A 20,312-nucleotide genomic window follows, 5' to 3' on the forward strand; every position below is an offset into this window, starting at 1 on the left:
GTTAAATTTACATATTTAAATAGCTTTCCGTTAAGCCATCATTTTTTTCAACAAATTCATCAAGAGAAACATCAGGAGTTTCCGTAACCATATCTCCTAACGATGTAAAAACGTCTGTACCAAAAAAAACATGTTCACCACAGGATAATTTGCGAGAAATTAGCATGTCCTGCATGCCTCCTGGGGTTTTCATCACATGAGAACTTTCAGAGAATGCTGCTAATGGCAAGCTCGACCTATCAACATTATCATTCTTTTCCATAACGTCTGTGTCTTCAGCACGAATCCCATTCCGTAATTTATTGTGAAACATCGGAGTTTCTTCTAGATTGTATTTACAATCCTGACAAATGAAGGATTTAAATCCAGAGTTATTCGGCATTTCTCTTAAACATCCATAATGATATCCTTTACTACATCTCGAACACACAGCAAAGCTTCTCTCGTTCGTCGGTTTTTGACAATGAGCGCATACATTGGAGGTAACATTTACTTCAGCTGTTGGTGTTAATTTAAATTCTTTCAATAAGGCTGAATTAGAGTGCCCATTTTCGTGACTAATTCTAATGTCACTCTGAGGGCTATCGAGTCTATTAACCGCTGTTCCGTTTTTGCTCACAGACACTTTTTTATCATTTTGAGCATTGGGAGGTGCAATTGCTGATTCCGGAAGAAGACCCTCAGCGATTTGCTTCATAATTTGACGTTGACGCTTTGTAGGTCTTGGTTTACGGGTAGATTTGGATTCTCCAATTACCGGCGGTGGATTTGGAGCAATAGGAACGCATTCGTGCAGCTTCTGTCTAAATAAATTAGTCTCATCAGCTAGTAAAATTTCTGCTCCCTCCATTTTTCGTAAATAAAACCTCGCTAACGGTACCTCAGCCATCGTTAAGCTAAAAGGATTATGAGCAAATGCTTGAAGCTCTTGTCGAAACTTACTTCCTAAATCAACAACGCGCTCCAAAATGAAAGTTTCTTTTGGTTGAAACGGTAGAAGTATAACATCCCTAAGTAATGATTGTAAATCTTCAAGACGTGGTCTGTTTGATAAGCGAGGAATTTCAACTCTATAATCGCAAACAGGACAAGTAAATTTCTCATCTTGCCGTAGCTTTTTTTTTGACATTTTCAAACACTTTGCATGGTACCATTCATGACAAATTTCGCACTCGATCATCACTCCATTCTCAGGTAAACGACAAAAACAGAAAATACGAGGTTTCTTCAGTTTGTAAACAAGCCTTCCTTCAGGATCAGGACTAGCTTCGCGAGAAGAAGGTTCCATCGGCGGGCCTGGTCTATCCAACAAAGACAATGAAGCTGCATTTCTTTTCTCAACATATTCCAAATGCTGTCCTAAAATTTCTAAAGGAGCATTAGCTTTTCCGAAAAGCCTTTTACCCCGACGAATCCATTCTAAAACCGAATCAAACATTTTTTGTAACGCAACAACGCTATCAGATAACATAGGAAGCTTTTCAGCTTGAGCTAAAGCATCTTTCACCTCATCCATCATAGGTCTGGACTTAAAAACCTTCCCTTGAGAGCGTTCACATAATGTATTGATTTTGTATTTTACTTCTTCAGCATTTTTCAATATTTCGACAACCTTTGTATACAATTTCTTGTCAACACAAAGTGTCATTGCTTCATCCCTGAGAATACTCAAACGGTCGTAAGATACGTTACTTTTAGAGAGGGCATCACGAACCTGATTTTCCCAAATTTCAGCTCTCCCTTTCATAGCTCTAACAAATACCATATAATCATTGTCTTCAGGAACTCCAGCAGCTAAACCAAAGGATATAAGTTTTTCTAAATCAGCGTCTGATGTCTTTTCAGTTTCAATAGCGTAAAACATGTCAAGCCAATCATATTGAGTCAGATATTTCTGGATGATCGTTAATTCAGGGAACATAAATCCTAAAGATTCTGCCTCGTTCAATAAGTTTTGACACATCCTTCTGTCTAATGAACCGGAGAAAACCTTGGTTAATCGGGCCCTGAATTGAAGTAAATCTGATACCTTTTTCTTCATAGCTTCAATTTCTTCACAAGTAAAAGCCATATCTTTTGACCTTTGTAATACTTGAAATAAATTTTCTAATTCGCGCATGCCAGTAGAGTTTATTCGTTGATCATGAATCTTCATAAATGGTAGCTTTTTTTCTTTTCTTTTTCTTATAGGAGAGATACTTAAATAATGATTAATTGAATTAACCCAAGCATTGGCTTTATGGATAAAACTCCGTAAGGTTACCGTGTCCTTGGTATTAAGCATAGCATATTCAGCGTCATCTAAAAGGGCTTCCAGAGATTTCAATTGGGGTTTGGGTGTTGCTAATAAAATAGTTTTCAACTTTCCGGACCACTCCATTGGTGCTCTTACAAAAGCAGAAAACCTATCTAAAAGTTTAGACAAATCGGATGCATTCCATCGATAATATGCAGTTGACGGTTGAGAAGCGATATCAGAATCCATCCTAAAATGTTCTAGGCAATATGTTTCACTTGAAACATGTGTTTTGACATACGACATAAAAGTCATAGAGTGACACTTTGAACAAACAACTCGCGGAACAGGATGCTCCTGCAATTGTCTTATTGCAATTTCCGGTTGTGATTTTGAGAGCGCTTCCCTCTCATTTACTTCAATGCTTACAACGTCTTTGAGCTTCTCAATAAACCAGTCGTTTGTAAACTCAGGCAATCTCGATAAAGCCATAGAAATAATGATAGCATCATATGAAATGGGTGAATAAATATGTAAATTCTTCATTCGATATAAACAGTTTCTCAGCAAGTCATTTTTGATCCATTGGATCGTAGCAAAATGTACTGTTTCTAAACATGCAAATCCAAGATGGAATCCAAAATGATAACTTTTGGGAGACACAATTAGGAACTCATTGGGTCGTAAGTCAACAGCCATAACTTGAATTCCATTAGACAAAAGAACTTCGGGTGATACAGGAAAAGGTAATTGGGAAGACGGAGTTGTAAAAAAATCATCTTCATAGGTATTATCCAAACTATTAATGAATTTTTCAAACTTTTCAGTCTCATTTGGAGGCAGAACGTACCAAGTAATGGTGCTGCCAAACCTATTATGATAAACTTGAAAAGTAGCCATAGGAGACTGCTGCCATTCATAAGTAGAATATATCATACCTATGGACATTTGTGGAGTCGCTAAAGAATGCATATCAGAGATTGTAAAATTAAAAGGACAGGATTTATGACGAGGAATATTACGAAGGTTCCAACTTTCAAAAGAACATTGATTTAAAGGTTGCAATTCTTTAGACGGTAAGGAGCTGAAAGACGAAGTAGTAAACCTCTCAACTTGATATATTTGTGATAGCAGTGAGTTATCATCAATCATTGACCAATATAATTTTTCCAAATCGTCTTCCGAGGGATCCAGAGTCATCGATTTTTTACTCAGTAAAGTTTCCATATGTTTATTGGAATGGTCTCTGAACGATGCCACAGTCCAATGGTTTCCTTTCCTTGGATCATACGATTGAACGCCATGTTTGCATGTATTACAGTACCAATCATCTTTGGGTACGCTACTTAATGGAGGGTCAAGGCAGGATATATGATAGGCTCTTTCACAACCATCACAGAGTAAAATACTTTCTGGATTTGTATCCAGGCCACAAAATTCACATTGTTCACCGCGCTCGAAAAAAGTCCGCTTTCCAAATGACTGGGATCCATTTGGTTGGGAGGTATCATTTTCAGGCGGTGAGGACCCATCAGCTACAGAATGAGCGACGGAACTGCGAGAAACTCTGGTGGACCGAACAACAGATCCAGAGTTAGAAGAAGCAGCGCGTAAGTGAGTTCTTTCATACGGTTTAATATAGCGTTCATAAGCTCGAACGAGCATTTGTCTCACATCCTTGGAATCTGGTAGATTTAGTGTTTCCGTAATTTTCGATAGTAAAGAATTGCTTAAATTTGATTCCAAACTGGTGAAACGAGAAATGGTGTCTCTTAATTGGAGTAGATCTAATGATTGATTCTGGAGCATAGGAGGTTTATTGAAGTATAAACCACGTTCTTCGTGAAAATCTTTAAGCTTATTAAAATAATCATAATTTTGATCGTAGCGAAAAGATTCCTTATGCAGCTTTTGTTTTTGGCCTTCAAACTGAAAAGTTTCAAGATCCAAAGCAACAGGTAGACTCCAACTAGCGGCAGGAATTACCTTAGCCGCAGGACACTCTGCAAATACATCTTCGTTCTTTTGCAAAAACGAATAGAAATCAGAAAACTCTGTGCCCGAAGGTCGTAAAGTCGGAACGGTAGGTAAGTCAAATGGCCTATTTGACGCGCGGTAATTAGAATCATCGTGATTACAATCAAGCTGTAAATCCGTTAAAGGAACATAATCGTTAAGTTTTTTGAACCGTTTCTGTCTTCCGGATCTCATAGAATTATATAAGTGCCACAGAATCGGGCATGTTAGGAAAAGGTAGAACAACTAAAAGCATTTCCGCTGGGGAAATTTGATAAAACACGAGAGAATATAACGAAAAGTATATACACCAAAATCTTTGTAAAACAATGAAGAAAATGTAAAAAACAATTTAATAATCTAAAACGCGACCATTGTTGTATATTTTGCAAAGAGCCTCTGTTGAGTCATATATAGGTGGTAGCAATAACTTTATATGAGGAAGCATCAACAGAAGCAAACTTTAAATGTCATTTCGATACCAGTCTATATCCAGCCAATTTTCAGTACCTTACTACCTCAAACTTCTCACAAAATAAATAATGCATTCTGCTACTGCCACGCAAATTAGGAAATAAATGAGAAAAGTTTCGTTAGACATAAAAGATTATCCAAATAACAAAAAAATTCCATACTTACAAAGAAGATAGATTGCAAGTCGGTAAAACAATTACCTGTGAAGTAGTTATTAAGTATATCAGCATACGGTGCTACCATGTTTATCGCTTCATGACAAACTTGATTTTTTTCAACAATGATATAAAGACAATGAAACCAATCTATTTTATATAAATGATAAGGTGAATTGTTCGTCGTCAACGTAAGATTTTATTAAAAACGGGTATAACTTTCCATACCAAAGGAAAAGACGCCTTTTCAGTTGAAAGTGTGTGTGCCGACAGGATGTACGTGGTTCTGTTCATTTGTTATATAACGATCTCAGTCCGATTTCATATTTCATACTTCGAGATCACTCTCCATCGTTAATAAATATGAAGGAAAGCAAATATGGTATGCGTGGACAAAAAAAGGTTTGTAAAAGAAAATCGATAATTTATTAATTTATCTTATTTATAGAGTATTCATTTATTTTTCAGATGGTAAAGTAAGCAAAGCTCATTTACACATTGCATAGCAAAATTCCTGGTAAACTGACCTTCCCCATCCTTAATTCGCCGTAATGAGCTCGAGGGATAAATAGTGGGTCAACCGTCCCCAAGGCTATCCGTGAAAGTACCTTTCAATAAGAACTAATTCTTTATTGATTGTACCATATTTCATCAGGAAAAAAAACTGTCTAACACATCTTTTCCTTCCTCAGTGTTTTACCTTTTTTTTTTGATTTTTTTTTGAAGAAGTAAGTTTCTGGCTTCTGAAGGGAAAAGGGAACAACACCGGTTCTATACAATACACAATCAAGTTTCTTCCACACAGAATAATAGGCTATTCACTATGATTGGAAAGTCGACGTTCATGAATGAGTTGTCTACTGCTTTGCTCCGCAAACACAATGCCACGAAGTTGATGCCTTTTGCCCTAACTTTTCCCCCTATCCGGACGTCTGCGAAGCATGGAGGAGGTTCTGCAAATAATTCAGGTGATTCAGCTGGTCGCCGTCTCGGTATTAAACGTTCAGAGAATCAATACGTGAATGCTGGAGAAATCATAGTTAGACAAAGAGGTACAAAGTTTCACCCTGGAGACAATGCTAAGGTTGGCCGTGACTTTACAATTTTCGCAAATGTTTCTGGATATGTGAAGTTTTTCCAAAAGCAGATATCCCTTCGTCGGACCAGGAAATATGTTGGTATAGTGTTTGATCGACAGACTACTTTACCTAGACCAGAAGAGGAACCAACAATTCGAAGAGTAAACAAATATATTACACAAACAACTCCTTCTACTGCTCCTTCTTCTTAGGTCTTCCCTTTCTTGTCAGTAAAAGGTTTGACTTGATGTCTGTTACTGTATAACCTTCTTTTCTCCTTTCTCAAACTTCAGGATTATTTTCTCTTATTTTATTTTTTTTTCCAGATGTATTACTAATACCTTTTTTATCAAATCTTGCATACATATATTCCTACATTCTTTTCTATCACTTCATTAAGCTTTAATTGCTACTTGTAAGCTATTTTGATCTACCAGAACACCTTTCACATAGTTGTTCATAGATCAACCCAATTGTAGCTAAAATCGAGTAAATAGGAATGTTTATCCTTTACCAAAAAATAAATGAACGAAGATTATCGTTATGTATGATCAGTCAGCTGTATGATATCGTACCTGTTAAAGAACGAAACAACCATGCAACAGCTTTTGAACAGAACACTCAAATTTCTCATCTTTGTTATATTGTGCGCACTACTTTCTTCATTAAATGATTATAATTCAACAATATAAGATCAATAGTTTATAAAAATTCTATAGTTTCATGCAGCAAATCGACATCTTCAGAACTAGAAACTCTCACAGCTATACAAAATACACCTAACATGGGATCGGCCGCTAAGCGAAACTTTATTGCCTTTTTTTACACTTGCTTGGTAGAGAGCCACTATAGTGAGTTTTACTCATCTCCTTAAACGACTCGAACATACTATAAACTTCTACGTTGTTTTCTAATAGTCACCTACTGGCTGCAGTCAATGCTGTTGCAGTTTACATACTAAGCATTTGGTTACTTGGGTAAGGATATATTGCCGCATTCTACTTAAAGAAAACCAGGTTCTTATGAAATACGGTGGAACCAATTAAAGATTTCCTTCAGAAAGCCCTCTGAATCGGTATTTCTCAAATATTCTTTCTCGTCTCAGCGCGATATCCCAAGGTCCTTTTCAAGCATTGAGATCTAGAATTGCTACTTCTTTGGCAGACCTAGAATATATAATGATAAACTGAATGAACTCGAATGAAACTGCTCAAGAAGAACCTTTCTACGGAGAGGAAACTGACACTCCTTCACAAGAAGAACAACAACACTCAGCAGTTGATTATGCCCTCCATATACTTTTTACCCAGTTTGTTAGGATATCAGAACAAAAAATCTTTAACCTTGCTCGTCACCAAATCAATCGACACACACAACCGTATCAAGTTTCATTTACAGTGAGCGAACAAGACGCTATTCGTCTTCTACGGAAAGGCCATGATGAAGAATTCGATAGATGTATTCAAGCTCTAATCGGCCTTGCTACCAAAAAACCAGTGGCTGTGATTGAATCACTTCTTTATTGGAGAAAAGTTCGGGTCAATGTAACCAACACCAAGAATATTCCACATTTCGTAGCCGAAAGGAAGAATTTCATCTCCGTTTATATTCTTTGCCGCTCTTTATCCGAAATTACAGAAAGTCTTCCAAATAATACCTTTGAAGAGAGCACAGTTTCTTCATTACTGGAATGCATATTTCACCAGTTATTAAACCCAAAAAATCTCCCAAATTGTTCATCTTCTTTGAGACTCGCTAACTGGGAGAGCTTTGCTTATTTATTAGGGAGTCTTTCTCGCTTCAACTTTGTCATGGTATCCGATCGATTCATAGAAGAAATCGAAAAATTGGAAAAATCGAATATGGATTTTAAGGTAAGAGAAGCTTATCTTATATACATTCTTCGCGCTATGAGACACCTTCATATAAGACTTTACCCAATAGCACACTTGGAGGAATGTGTTGCTTTCCTAGAATCCTTAGCATCTTTTTTTATCAAATCGAACCAAGCGGTTCAGATTGAGCACGCTTTTCTTTTCGAAAACCTCCTTTCTCCTCTTGTAATACATGCGACGTTTGAAGTAAATATTCCAGCCTGGATACGCACTGTACACTCCCTTTATCCCGTTGCATTTAAGTCAAGCACCAAGTCTAAATTTTGGCACATATGGTTTCCTTTCCTATGTTCATTGTTATGCCTTTCCCCGAAAGAATTTTTTCTGGAAAATTGGTTAGCAACGTTAGAGGCTTCCTTTGTTCGTATAAAAGATAGAAGGCTTCGATGTACGGGTTTGAAATCTGTGGCGAAGGTTCTTTGGGTTTGTCTTAATCGTCTTCAAGAAAATACTGATGAAAACCTGGAAAATATCTCCTACATCTTAAAGCCTATTTTTTTCCAGGGAAAAACTTTCAATGTAACCCCCTTTGCTACAGTTGATGAAGTGGAAGGGTTTTCACAACTATTAAGAGTCCTTGCTCCTCATTATCCGGATTATGTTATAAACGAAATATTAGAGCCCTTACTAATGGATGCATTTAATGAGAATATGGGTTGTGAGAAAATGATGATCGCAGTACGATCCTCCTATTACATATTACAGGATATTAGGCTAAAAAATTCTTCCAAAGAGTTGTTTAATTTTATCGATTTTCAATTCATTGATCTTTGGAGCGATGCGATGGGTTCATGCTGGCAAACATTTATAAAGAATTTATCGCAGAGAGCGCTTTTTCTGATACTTCAACTCTCGAATGACACTAACCGTTGTTATAATTCACGGAATCCTGCAGGTTACTTGGGCTTATATAGCAATTCCCTAAAAATTTTTCCTTGTTTAACTGCTAAAATTGAGCCTAAAATAATTGATGCATACGTCAAGTGTTTAAACTGTCCTAACAAAGTTATTCATCTCTCGTGTCATAACGCTCTTCTTTATTTCGCATCAACGCTTAATTTGACCAAGCCAGTAATTTCATGTTTATCTAGAAAACTCGTTCAAGGCTCAGAGTACCTACTTCGTACTTATCACGAGGTAATACAAATATGGATTCAACAACAAGAAGCTGTTATTGAAAAACGAAGTTCTTACCTTAGCAGCAAGTCTAATCTTACTTCGGACAACGAGAACGCGAGCTTGGGTAAACAGGATTACGATGAAACTCAAAGCTGGATGATCATTGAAGAAATTCAGTCGCTTGCTGTTTTACATCTTTCATCTCCCTCAGTCGATATTCGTCAATTTGCAGTAGCTTTGCTTAATGATGTGAAAAAGCTAAACACAGAATATTTAGTATTATCATCTGATAACTATACGACTGGAGAAGTCTATTCTGAGCCTACTATAGTGGATGTACTGAAAGATTGCGACTCTTCTATATTGAGCATAGAGAGTCATCTGCCTACTGCTGCTGAACGCTCTCGTTTGAGGAAATTTATTAACGATGGAACGAAAGATATGTTGCTCAAACTTGCAACTTCAAACAGTGGAGTTGATATATCAATTTGGTATAACGTTTTTCCTAAGTTTATTAAAGTTTGTTTCGAACGGTTCCCAACTACAATGGCATTATTGAGGAACACAGTATGTGCAAAGCTTCCTAGTATAACATCAAAACTGCTTTCGAAAATCGATATCTCAGACGTTAATTTCAACTTGAAAAGTGCCGTGAACAATAATGAATTTCCCGAATATCTTCTTGTTCAGTGGAAGTTGTATTTAATTGTTGCTTGTTGTACTATTACTTATACTTCCAATTTAGACTTATCGCAAACAAACTTGCGACGAGCTTTAACAGCTGTTCAGTCCGGGACTCATTTACGGAGCTTACAAGAAACTACAAAGATCACTTCTGCTGAAAGCCTTTTTAGCATGATACTTCCGTTAATTTTCGTAGACTTTTCCCCTATTCGTGAGGCCGTAGTGTTTGCTACAGGCTGTATCAATGTAAATGCATTTCCCCAACTCGTCAGATCTCTGAAGCCTTATATTTCATTTTTAAAGGAGGAAAAGCCAGAGTTTTTGCTTCGAAATCTAAATTTTAACTTCGGACGACGAAATAAATCTGATAACTTATTAAGGTCTGAAATAGCACATATTTTTGCCTTAACATCTCATCTTCTGATTCATGATTCAATGAAAGATGAGACTGATACTTTATTAATTATCTCTGAGTTTTTGAAGGATCTAAAAATTTACTTAACTTCTCACACTCAAGGTGATGTTAGTTCATTAAAGACTAAATGCTATTTTGCACAGCTTCTTGAGAAAATTACATTATATCAAAATATGAATGACTCTTTCGAGATATTGCCACTATCTGGTCGAGTTTCTTGTTGGAAACTTTTAGATGAATGGACCGGTTTTGGTCCAGCTAAACAAATAATGAAAAACAATCAAGATGAGATTCGTCGTAATATCATGGAAAGCCAAAAAGACATGAGAGAACGCGATCGTCTTCTTGCATCGTTTGAAGTAGCTAAACAAAATCTTGAATATTTAGCAATTAAAGCTATGATAACTTTGAGCACTTCTAGGCTTCATCAAGAACTAGGTGAAGCCATATTTTCTTTTGATGTTGAGGTTTTACTCAATTGGTATACAGCCGTTTTTAACTCTCTTTCAAAAGTCATAATAAACCTTGCTAGAAAAGGTCTGTGTACCTTACTAATAAAAAATTGGGACAATGAGTTACTACTCCAAAAAGTGATAGAAAAATGCTTTTTGCAAGGTATCCCGCAACAAACATGCGATTATTTCTTTCTGGCTCTTTCGGAAATGCTTGTTCACACTGAAGTTGGACATCTGAGTATTCCAAAACTGTTACCACTCTGTTTAGTCAAACTTTCAGCAAACAATATATCTGTTAGATTGAAAGCTTTTGAGTTGCTAGGAAAATTTCGGCTTAACAGTTTTACATTGACAACCATGATGGAAATGAAGAGCTTTTTGGAATCCAGTAATCCCGCTCTGTATTTAAAGCCTCAATATTTATTTTCGGTTCAACTTGCTAATGATTTTTCTGAGGCTTCTTTTGCTTTGACATCTGAATGCTTGAGGTATTTTAATTATGGCGATTTTCATCGACGAGGATTGGTTACCGTTTTACTTCCTTGGTTACAGAACCTGGAGCTCAAAATGGATGTTGGCAATAAAACATTTGAATTTTATACCGTCGCCATGTTGATGGGCTTAATTGAAGTTACTACGAGGTACACTAAAGACTTACCTAACGAGATTGAAGCGCTTTGGACGTCTTTAGCTTTGTCAGGACATAAGAAAAATTGGACTGTGATATTATTTTTCTTGATGCAACAATGTTTTAATCGAAAAACATTCGCATTTGTAGAGTGCACACGGCAAATCACAATTTACCTTGCAAAAACCGAAATACTTCCGGGCTTATATGCTACTTTATTATCCTTTATATCTTCCACGAATGCATCCAACGAAAATCAGGAGGTATTTTCTTACGATGTTGAAAATTCAAATCATATGTACATTGCGGATCTAGATAGTCTTTTTCCACCGGAGAAGGATTCAATATTTTATTCACCATGCCAGTTGTCTTTATTATTGCTGATGGATATAGTCCCTAATCCGTCTATTAGAATCGGGGCTAATGAGATAGCTACAATTCTTCAAGCAGCGTTCATACAACTGGATCATTATTCTAAAATAGTTCGGAAGCAATGCCGTCAAATTATTCATTATATTGTTGAAAAAGTACAAGCAATGGAAGGAAGGTTATATTCTGATGATAATTACTTTAGTCTGTTGGATTCTGAAGATATATTTTCTGTTAAGGCAAAAAATGATAGTTTGGAAAACTTCAAGACTACTCGTTATGATCATTTAATTGCCAAAACTAATGAGGTATTATCTAATACGTATCCTGACTTAATACAGATATGGGGAAAGATAGCCTTAAACTGGGCTACAACTTGCCCATCAAGACGACTGGCTTGTAATTCTTTTCAGATTTTCCGTTGTATACTACCTAAGTTCGATACCAACATTCAGCTGAACTTAGTAGCCAGATTAGTTGGGACGATCTCAGACGAAGAAAAGTATTTGTACGATTATTCTATTGAAATTCTTGCCACTGTTAATGCATATGTGACTACTATGGATCCTGCTGATTTGATGTTTTATCCTCAATTATTTTGGACTTCTGTAGCATGTCTCACTACTGTTCACGAAGAAGAATATCTATATGCGGTCAAAATTGCATTTAATTTTCTAAAAAGAACAGAAGATCTCCCCGAATGCCTTCAACAATTGATAGATTCTTTTCCAAAATCATGGTATGGGAAGTTTGATGGCCTTCAATTGCTAGTATTACGAGGCTTTCGGTCAACAAAATCGTTTAACATGTCAATGCAACTGTTTATGCTACTAATGGATTACAGCGATAATCACATAGTCGGAAACGGTTATTTCCGACATTTAGCTTGTTTGTTAGTTTCATTACCTGCAATGCTTTCAACATACGAAACGTCCGAAAAGCTACCCTTTGATTTGGATGAATTCTGTGGTAAATTAACCAATTTGGCATCCATGTACGAGAATCTCGAACTAATTGAATTGATTAAAACGTATATGAAAAGACAATTTAGGAGTTCGGATGACTTTTTGAAATGTGCTGTCTCATATATAACCTCAAACTTTTTTGAAGAGTTTGCTTTGGAAATCATAACAGTTCTTTCGATGTTTTTGTCAAATAATTTGCCATGGATTCGAAAATCTACATTGAGGATTTTGGATAACGTACTACCAAAGCTGCATTTTGACAACAAAGCATATAGTGGTCTTGGATTAAACTTAATCTCTCCTTTGCTCAGATTATTATCTACTGATTATGTGATGGATGCATTAAAGCTCTTAACCATGCCATTATCAATTTCAGGGCCTTCTGATGTACAGACATTCAAGCTACTAATGATTGACCCCAAAACCAAAAATTCCGATGCTAGATTTGCGCATTTTTTTGAAATTCCTGACGAAACTGGCTGGTCTGAACCTAACTCTGAGTATGCAACAACATTGACCAAGAAGAACGTACATGCCATTTTCTATATGTGCCCTGAAACAGGTACTTCTTTAAAGACTCCTGAAATCCAATTTCATGCTGAAGAGGTATCAAACTATCCTCGACATATTCCTACGAATAGCCATGGGTCTTCAGGAGAAAATTCTTTAGGTGAGCTTGTAACTACCTTACACAGCCTTGATGCTTTCTTTGCAGAAGATAAAGACGAGCATTTGCCTGAGTCGAGTGATTTGTCAGATCATAGCACAGTAGTCTACAACGATACTTCTGACGACTGTGACGATCACATAGTCTCTATACTTTCAGGAAATTTAAAACGAGAGAAAGAAGGCTTCGTTCCTTACGAATCTAGTGCATTTGGGAATTACATAGCCCCTGAAGAGAATGACGGTTCGATAGACTCGTCTTCTGATGCTCCTCTTCGTTCACATAAGGCATCTCTTATGTCAAAATTAAGGCCTCTATATTTTTCTGATGGTGAACCAAACTCTTCAATTTTAAACCATTTGAATAACTCTTCAGAAATTTGTTCGTCATTAAAAGAGCTGCGACAGTCTGCCAATCATGAGGGTTTTGCTGGCTGGAATCTGGAAGACTCGGAAGCTGCATATTCAAGATATCCTTCAAATGAGCTACCGTTACACGAAAATTATTATCATTTGCGGACTATGTTCCACGCGAGTGAAAGCAACAACTCTTTTAATCATTCTTTCGTTTAAGAAATGTGAGACGTTAGAAAGAAAAGTCAGAAGGTTATTTATGTATTTCTTATTACTTTTTTTTTTGCTATGGATTTTTGCGAAGTTCGCAGATACTATAATTATTATTTTCGGAATTTAAGTATCGTGCGTACTTTGCCCGCTTTATTTATTTAAATTTAGTTTACTTGTTTATGGGCATTATTTAGTTTTATGTCTTATGGCTGGCGGCATGTCAAAAAAACTTTATATGCCAGTGTTATATGTCTTTAAAGTCATATAATAAAGGCTTTCATTGTTTCAATTCGTTTCCTTTTTACATAGCATAAACTCAATTATGATTGACGATTGATAGAATAGTGTTGGATATTTTCTAATCGAGGGTATCATAATATCACTAACTTAACTCAGTGAATAGTATGGTAATAATAGTGAGTAAGCATGAAACCTTCGCAAGCGTTCGATATACCTAATATTGTGGGTGTGCCAGAGTCCTGCCGACTGCACATTACTATTCATCGTCAGTGAAGAAACCAAGTAGAAAAGATGAATCCCGAAGACATTAACAAGTCTTCAAATAGTAATGATGAGATGAAGAAAGATCAAAGCGTAAAAACGCCTTCCTCTAATGAAAAAAATGAAGCTACTTCGGTGAAAGAAAGAAATGATGTGGTGGATTTGGTAAGTAACTTTAAGCACCTTAAAAGAGAATAAATCTAACCTTTTCAATAGTCAGAAGAAGACTTACAACTAAAAACCGATTTAGATATGCTGGTAGAGCGAATTCAAGAAAACAACTTAGACTTAATGAGTTCCATTCTTACACAATTGAAAGAAATCATTAGAACCTCTACGTCTTCTATGACAGCGGTTCCTAAGCCCCTTAAGTTTTTACGACCCCATTATTCTACGTTAACACAGACTTTCGAATCTTGGAGTGAGGGTCCTTTGAAAGTTCAACTTGCTGATATCCTTTCCGTTTTAGGAATGTCATACAGTGACCCTAGCAAACGGGAGTCATTAAAATATCGCTTGCATGGTGTTACTACTGATCCTTCTGTTTGGGGTCATGAATATGTACGACATCTAGCAGCTGAAATTGGAGCTGAATTTGCTGAGCGACAGGAAAAGGATTCAGCCACTGATGATCTTATGGATCTTGCACTCCTCATTGTTCCTTTCTTCTTGACCCATAATGCTGAAGCTGATGCTATCGATTTATTGCAAGAATTGGGTGCTATCGAAAAAGTCACACCTTATGTTGAGGCCGATAATGCGTCTCGTGTATGTTTATACATTACCAGTTGTGTAAATCTTCTCCCTTTTCCTGAAGATGTAGCCATGCTTAGAACGGCTCATGCTATTTACCGAAAATTTAATCAACTTACACAAGCTTTAAATATTGCTATTCGTCTCGACGATATGTCATTGATCCGTGAGGATTGTGAGGCAGCGAAAGATCCATTGTTAAAAAAACAAATGGCTTATATTTTAGCCAGGCAGCGAATTCCTTTTGACATGGAGGACGAAGAGTTGAACGATGCTTTGAACAACATTCATTTGTCTGATCATTTTCATCATCTCGGAAAAGAACTAAACCTTATGGATCCTAAAGTTCCTGAAGATATTTTCAAAAGTCACTTAGAAGTAGCTCGGACCGGCCTTGGCTCATCTGGTGTTTACTCAGCTAAACAGAACCTGGCTAATACCTTAGTTAATTCTTTTGTTAATGCAGGATACAGTAATGACCGACTTGTTTTAGTTGATGATGAGAAATCCTCTTGGATTTATAAAAACAAAGACTCTGGCATGATTAGTGCCACTGCTTCTATCGGCTTACTGCAATTATGGAATGTCGATATGGGACTTTCTTTACTTGATAAATATCTTTACTCTTCTGAAGAAAATGTTAAAGCAGGTGCTTTGTTGGGAATAGGTGTAACCAACGTTGCCGTTCGTAATGAGGCTGATCCTGCATTAGCTATTTTATCCGAGTATCTTGAAACAGGATCTACGAAACTTCGTGCTACAGCTATTTTAGGCTTGGGTTTGGCTTACGCTGGATCTAACCGTGAAGACATGCTCGACATGTTTGCACCCATTGTTACTGATGTGAAAGCACCAATGCAACTTTCTTGCTTAGCAGCATTGACATTAGGATTAATCTTCGTCGGTACTTGCAACGGTGATGTAGCTAGTACTATCTTACAAACTTTAATGGAGCGTGAGGAAGCTGGACAAAACGATAACTGGGGTCGTTTTATGGCCCTTGGTCTCGCGTTATTGTTCATCGGTAAACAAGATTTGGCTGATGCTACCATTGAGACATTAAAGGCCATTGAAGGGGACATTGCTAGACAAGCAGAGATTTTGGTTGATATCTGCTCGTATGCAGGGACAGGTAACGTTTTGCGGATTCAAAAGTTACTACATATTTGCAGTGAGCCCTTAAGTGCTGATGCAAAGGAGAGTGAAAGGAGTGCACAATCCTTAGCAGCTCTGGGTGTTGCAGTTATTGCAATGGGCGAGGACATTGGTTCTGAAATGGTTACTAGACAATTTGATCACATGATGCATTATGGTGAACCGTTTATTAGAAAAGCTGTCCCTTTGGCACTTGGCTTGCTTTCTGCTTCAAATCCACAAATGAGAATTTTTGATACTCTTTCTAGATACAGTCATGACAACGATCTAGATGTCGCCTACAACGCCATCTTTGCTATGGGTCTCGTTGGTGCCGGTACTAATAATGCTCGCTTGGCCCAATTACTTCGACAGTTGGCTAGTTACTATCACAAGGAATCAAATGCATTGTTTATCGTACGCATTGCCCAAGGACTGCTTTACCTTGGTAAAGGAACCATGTCATTGAATCCTTATCACACCGATCGTCAAATTCTCGGTCAAACAGCCTTTGCTGGTCTCATGACAGTCGCACTCGCGATGCTAGATGCGAGCTCATTAATCCTTGATTCTTCACACTGGCTTCTGTACGGCTTGACTTTGGCTATGAGACCACGGATGCTTATCACTCTTGGTGAGGACGGACAGTATCTCCCGGTCAGTGTACGTGTTGGTCAAGCTGTTGATGTTGTCGGACAAGCTGGACGTCCCAAGGTAATCACTGGTTGGGTTACTCATACAACACCAGTGTTATTACATCACAATGAAAGAGCAGAGCTTGCGACTGAAGCTTACACTCCAATGGCCACCCTAGAAGGAATTGTGATTTTGAAAAAAAATAATACCGAAGACATTGAAATGACCGCTTAGATGATACCAGATCAATGGATGAAAGACAATATATGTATTAATGTTGGACTAGCAACTGTCCATCAAAAAGTTGTTCGCATTTCTGTTGGTTAGTTGATAGTTTATTAAATTCAATATTTTTTTATGAAAATCAAATATCTTCTCTAACTAACCTGTGTTTTTTATATAAGATTCGTATCAGTTTAGAGCTGTGTGATTCTTGTTTATCATTTAAGCTCACTTTGTAGCGAAATGAGAGTGAAGTCTTAGCCATTATACGCTTCGCAAAATGACAACACAATTACAGCAAGACAGAAATACATGCTTGTATTAGAGCAATGCTGACGTTGGATTACCTCATAAAAATAAAAACAAAAACAAAAATAGAAACCCATTAAAGACTAAGAAAAGTAGAAGACTGGGGTGTTAAAATTTACAAAATTAATATACCAAAATAGCTAAGTCTTTATAAGAAGCAAGTAATGTCTGCGTAAATGATGTTTCTGTTACCAACTTATCCAAAAAGGAGATAACGAGCAAAAATTAAACAGGCGATACGCTTCCCAAGGAAGGATTATAAAAATGACCATGCAGCTTGCTCACATTTAAGTCGTTACGACGTAGGTATGACCAAACTTGTACGCGCATATTGTTAAGGATTTTTAGAAGTAGATGACCGTCCTGCTTTGAAAGTCATGAAAACCGATAACTTGTACGAATAGCAATCAGTGAAATAGAATCATGGGGTCGTCATGAAATGAAATCAAACTGTGATAAGGGTAAGAATAATTTTACTTAAATAGCCAGTTTTGGATTGAGCTTGACAAGCAGTAAAAGTCCTAACAAGACGTAGGAACTGTGAAATAAGGAGCTAGCTACCTTTTAACCGATAGTCGTTTCCTTGCGCCTTCTTTAGTATCCGCTGAAGTTACCATCTCTTGATTTAGTCTTCTAAAGATGATCTTCTCCATCTTTTCCAAGCTCATACTGCTAGCAGCTGTCGTGCATGCTCAAGGACAGGCTCCGTACCAGAACGCTACTAGTACGGCTGTTCCTACTACTGTTGCACCCGGTACAAACAGCACTAGCTATCCACCCACTACTATAGGTTCTTCACAATCGAATCTCACGACGAGTCTTGTTCCCCCTACTACTCATTTAAACACGACCAGCACTCCTTCAAAGAGCTCTTTTCCCGGCTATCCTATAAGTCACCTTAATACAAGCAGCACTCCAATTTATCCAACTACCAATTCAAGCAGGACAAGAGGACCTACCTTCCCTACTTCTAACAGCTCTGTTCCAACTGTTCCTCCCGGAAGTGCAAATGTAACTAGTACTCCTTACTTCCCTACTTCTAACAGCTCTACTCCAACTGTTCCTACGGGTAGTGCAAATGCAACAGTCGCACCTTCCTCTTCTGTCGGAAACGGCACTGCTCCAATCGTTCCTCCGGGAAGTGCAAATGTAACTAGTACTCCTTACTTCCCTACTTCTAACAGCTCTGCTCCAACTGTTCCTACGGGTAGTGCAAATTCAACAGTCGCACCTTCCTCTTCTGTCGGAAACGGCACTGTTCCAACTGTTCCTACGGGCAGCACAAACACGACTGGTGCACCTATCCCATCTGGTGTCTCTAGCACTCCTATTGGTACGAACAGCAGTAGTGCCTTCCCAATCAGTAGCTCGGCAACCTGGAATACCAGCAGCCGTCCTGCGCCTATTCTCAATGGTAACACAACTACTATGCCATCTGCGGCCGGTCAAACATTGCCGTTGAAGGGCTTTGCCGCCTTCTTTGCTTTACTCGTTGCGTCCATTGCTTTCTTAATGTAAAAGCATCTAATATAGCAGCCAACTTTTAATTCCAATGAGTATTGCAAATCATTTATGGGCAAATAGAAGGCTCAAATCTAGAGTTTGTTTTTTTTTTGTTTATTTTTTCTTTCATACTTTTATTTCAAGAACAGCTTTTACTGTACATGCTTTTTTTTCATTTTTTTCTTGATCTTTTTGAACTTTTTGACTTTTAATCGCTGCTTCGCTTTTCGTAAACTACATAGTTAATTAATTGAAACTTATATTACATAACATGTCTTTCTGAAATAATTTTGTAGAGCTCTCAAGAAAGTCAATGCGTTTGCGTGGGATGTAGGATTGAGACTATTAATATTATAGATGTACAATAACCTATCATAGCATATATTAGTTCTTTATAATAATTATAAAATTATTAGTATAGGTGAATGAGAAAGGAAATTGTTAAAAATTGGCCTTTGCATACAAGGAGGTCAAGGTCGGTGAGGTACGCAAGGAATTAGAGAAGGAAAATAAACTTTTTAAAAAGATTTGTAATTAATTCAGTATCTGGTAGATTACGGCTCTGCATTATGGCGATTGGATAAGCAAAATCGACAAAAAACATCCATCAATCCATGTCGATATGGATTGATGGATAAAGGGCTTTAGGTAGACAAGTAAATCATATAAAAGCGTGTTGAATTAATGAGAAGCGTCTTCTTCATTGCAGAACTCATCATATGCTTCCTTGGTTAATAAGCCTTTCACTTCTTCAGGAGAACTGAGCTTAATTTTGCAAAGCCAGCCCTCGCTCTCGGGAGAAAGGCCAACTTTCTCAGGAGAATCACTGAGTGTCGCATTGACCTCTGTAATTTCACCAGAAACGGGAGAGTAGACATCGCTTGCAGACTTGACCGACTCAACCGAACCGAGTCCATTGCCAGCATCAACGGAGGATCCTTGTTCGGGAAGTTCAACGAAGACGACTTCGCCAAGGGCATGAGCGGCATACTCTGAAATACCAACAGTACCGACTTCGCCGTCTACATTAACGTATTCATGTTGTTTCGTAAAACGTTTAGTGGAGTAAAAGTTAGCGGCTCTCCATTGAAAGGCCGTGAAAGGACGAGCAACAGCACTCGCAGAAGAGCGTAGGAAAAAAGGAGAAGCTGCCTTGGAAGACAAGGCAGAGCGAAGAGATCCAAGACCGGAGCGACAGACACGGGGAGCAAGCATTTTCTATAAATTAGCGGAAATCAAGAAATGTGTGGTGGGAAGAGGGAAACCAAGTAGGAGTGTTGAATTGGATGGATTTTTTTTTTAATGCACGACAAAGTCACTATCGCTAAGATAGTCTTGTGATAAAAAATAAGGTGTTTTTTATCGTTCGTAGTTGGTTTCTTTTTTAACAGTTAGTTTCAGATTTCATGATTTTACTACTTTTCGCTACGACAAGCTGAGATTGTAAACAAAAGAGAAACAGAAAATATAATAAATTGAATGAAATTTCTTTCAGAAGAGAAAGGATAAGGAAAGAGACATTTGGTCTCTG

At 37.5% G+C, this 20,312-nt stretch overlaps 6 protein-coding genes across 6 annotated transcripts; 4 read left to right on the forward strand and 2 right to left on the reverse strand.

Annotated features, from left to right (window-relative positions):
• Positions 1-7: 7 nt before the first annotated feature.
• On the reverse strand, positions 8-4,447 carry SPOG_02947 (Lid2 complex subunit; the record flags this gene model as incomplete). Its single annotated transcript, XM_013165608.1, has 2 exons — positions 8-803; positions 1,173-4,447. The coding sequence occupies 2 exons, from the start codon at positions 4,445-4,447 to the stop codon at positions 8-10; spliced, it is 4,071 nt and encodes a 1,356-aa protein (XP_013021062.1).
• Positions 4,448-5,455: 1,008 nt separating this feature from the next.
• Positions 5,456-6,348, forward strand: SPOG_02946 (ribosomal protein subunit L27). The gene has a single exon (XM_013165607.1). It carries the CDS (start codon positions 5,705-5,707, stop codon positions 6,170-6,172), a length of 468 nt encoding a protein of 155 aa, XP_013021061.1. The 5' UTR covers positions 5,456-5,704; the 3' UTR covers positions 6,173-6,348.
• A 572-nt stretch (positions 6,349-6,920) lies between these two features.
• SPOG_02945 (morphogenesis protein Mor2) lies at positions 6,921-14,123 on the forward strand. The gene has a single exon (XM_013165606.1). The coding sequence runs from the start codon at positions 7,151-7,153 to the stop codon at positions 13,727-13,729; it is 6,579 nt and encodes a 2,192-aa protein (XP_013021060.1). The 5' UTR covers positions 6,921-7,150; the 3' UTR covers positions 13,730-14,123.
• Positions 14,124-14,166: 43 nt separating this feature from the next.
• On the forward strand, positions 14,167-17,156 carry SPOG_02944 (19S proteasome regulatory subunit Mts4). Its single transcript, XM_013165605.1, has 2 exons — positions 14,167-14,389; positions 14,441-17,156. The coding sequence occupies exons 1-2, from the start codon at positions 14,255-14,257 to the stop codon at positions 16,979-16,981; spliced, it is 2,676 nt and encodes an 891-aa protein (XP_013021059.1). The 5' UTR covers positions 14,167-14,254; the 3' UTR covers positions 16,982-17,156.
• Positions 17,157-17,917: 761 nt separating this feature from the next.
• Positions 17,918-19,042, forward strand: SPOG_02943 (uncharacterized protein; the record flags this gene model as incomplete). Its single annotated transcript, XM_013165604.1, has 1 exon — positions 17,918-19,042. One exon carries the CDS (start codon positions 17,918-17,920, stop codon positions 18,794-18,796), a length of 879 nt encoding a protein of 292 aa, XP_013021058.1. The 3' UTR covers positions 18,797-19,042.
• Positions 19,043-19,079: 37 nt separating this feature from the next.
• SPOG_02942 (glycine decarboxylase complex subunit H) lies at positions 19,080-20,235 on the reverse strand. The gene has a single exon (XM_013165603.1). It carries the CDS (start codon positions 19,994-19,996, stop codon positions 19,463-19,465), a length of 534 nt encoding a protein of 177 aa, XP_013021057.1. The 5' UTR covers positions 19,997-20,235; the 3' UTR covers positions 19,080-19,462.
• Positions 20,236-20,312: the final 77 nt, after the last annotated feature.

The sequence above is a fragment of the Schizosaccharomyces cryophilus genome (genome assembly GCF_000004155.1).
Source record: "Schizosaccharomyces cryophilus OY26 unplaced genomic scaffold supercont4.1, whole genome shotgun sequence".
NCBI classification, from domain to species: Eukaryota; Fungi; Ascomycota; class Schizosaccharomycetes; order Schizosaccharomycetales; family Schizosaccharomycetaceae; genus Schizosaccharomyces; species Schizosaccharomyces cryophilus.

What these genes read in the sequence shown, in the direction of transcription:
- SPOG_02945 (XM_013165606.1), top strand. Translation starts at nt 7,151, where the DNA reads ATGAACTCGAATGAAACTGCTCAAGAAGAACCTTTCTACGGAGAGGAA.
- SPOG_02942 (XM_013165603.1), bottom strand. Translation starts at nt 19,996, where the DNA reads ATGCTTGCTCCCCGTGTCTGTCGCTCCGGTCTTGGATCTCTTCGCTCT.
- SPOG_02946 (XM_013165607.1), top strand. Translation starts at nt 5,705, where the DNA reads ATGATTGGAAAGTCGACGTTCATGAATGAGTTGTCTACTGCTTTGCTC.
- SPOG_02944 (XM_013165605.1), top strand. Translation starts at nt 14,255, where the DNA reads ATGAATCCCGAAGACATTAACAAGTCTTCAAATAGTAATGATGAGATG. An exon ending in GAAATGATGTGGTGGATTTG is followed by an intron (nt 14,390 to 14,440) that starts GTAAGTAACTTT and finishes CCTTTTCAATAG; the next exon opens with TCAGAAGAAGACTTACAACT.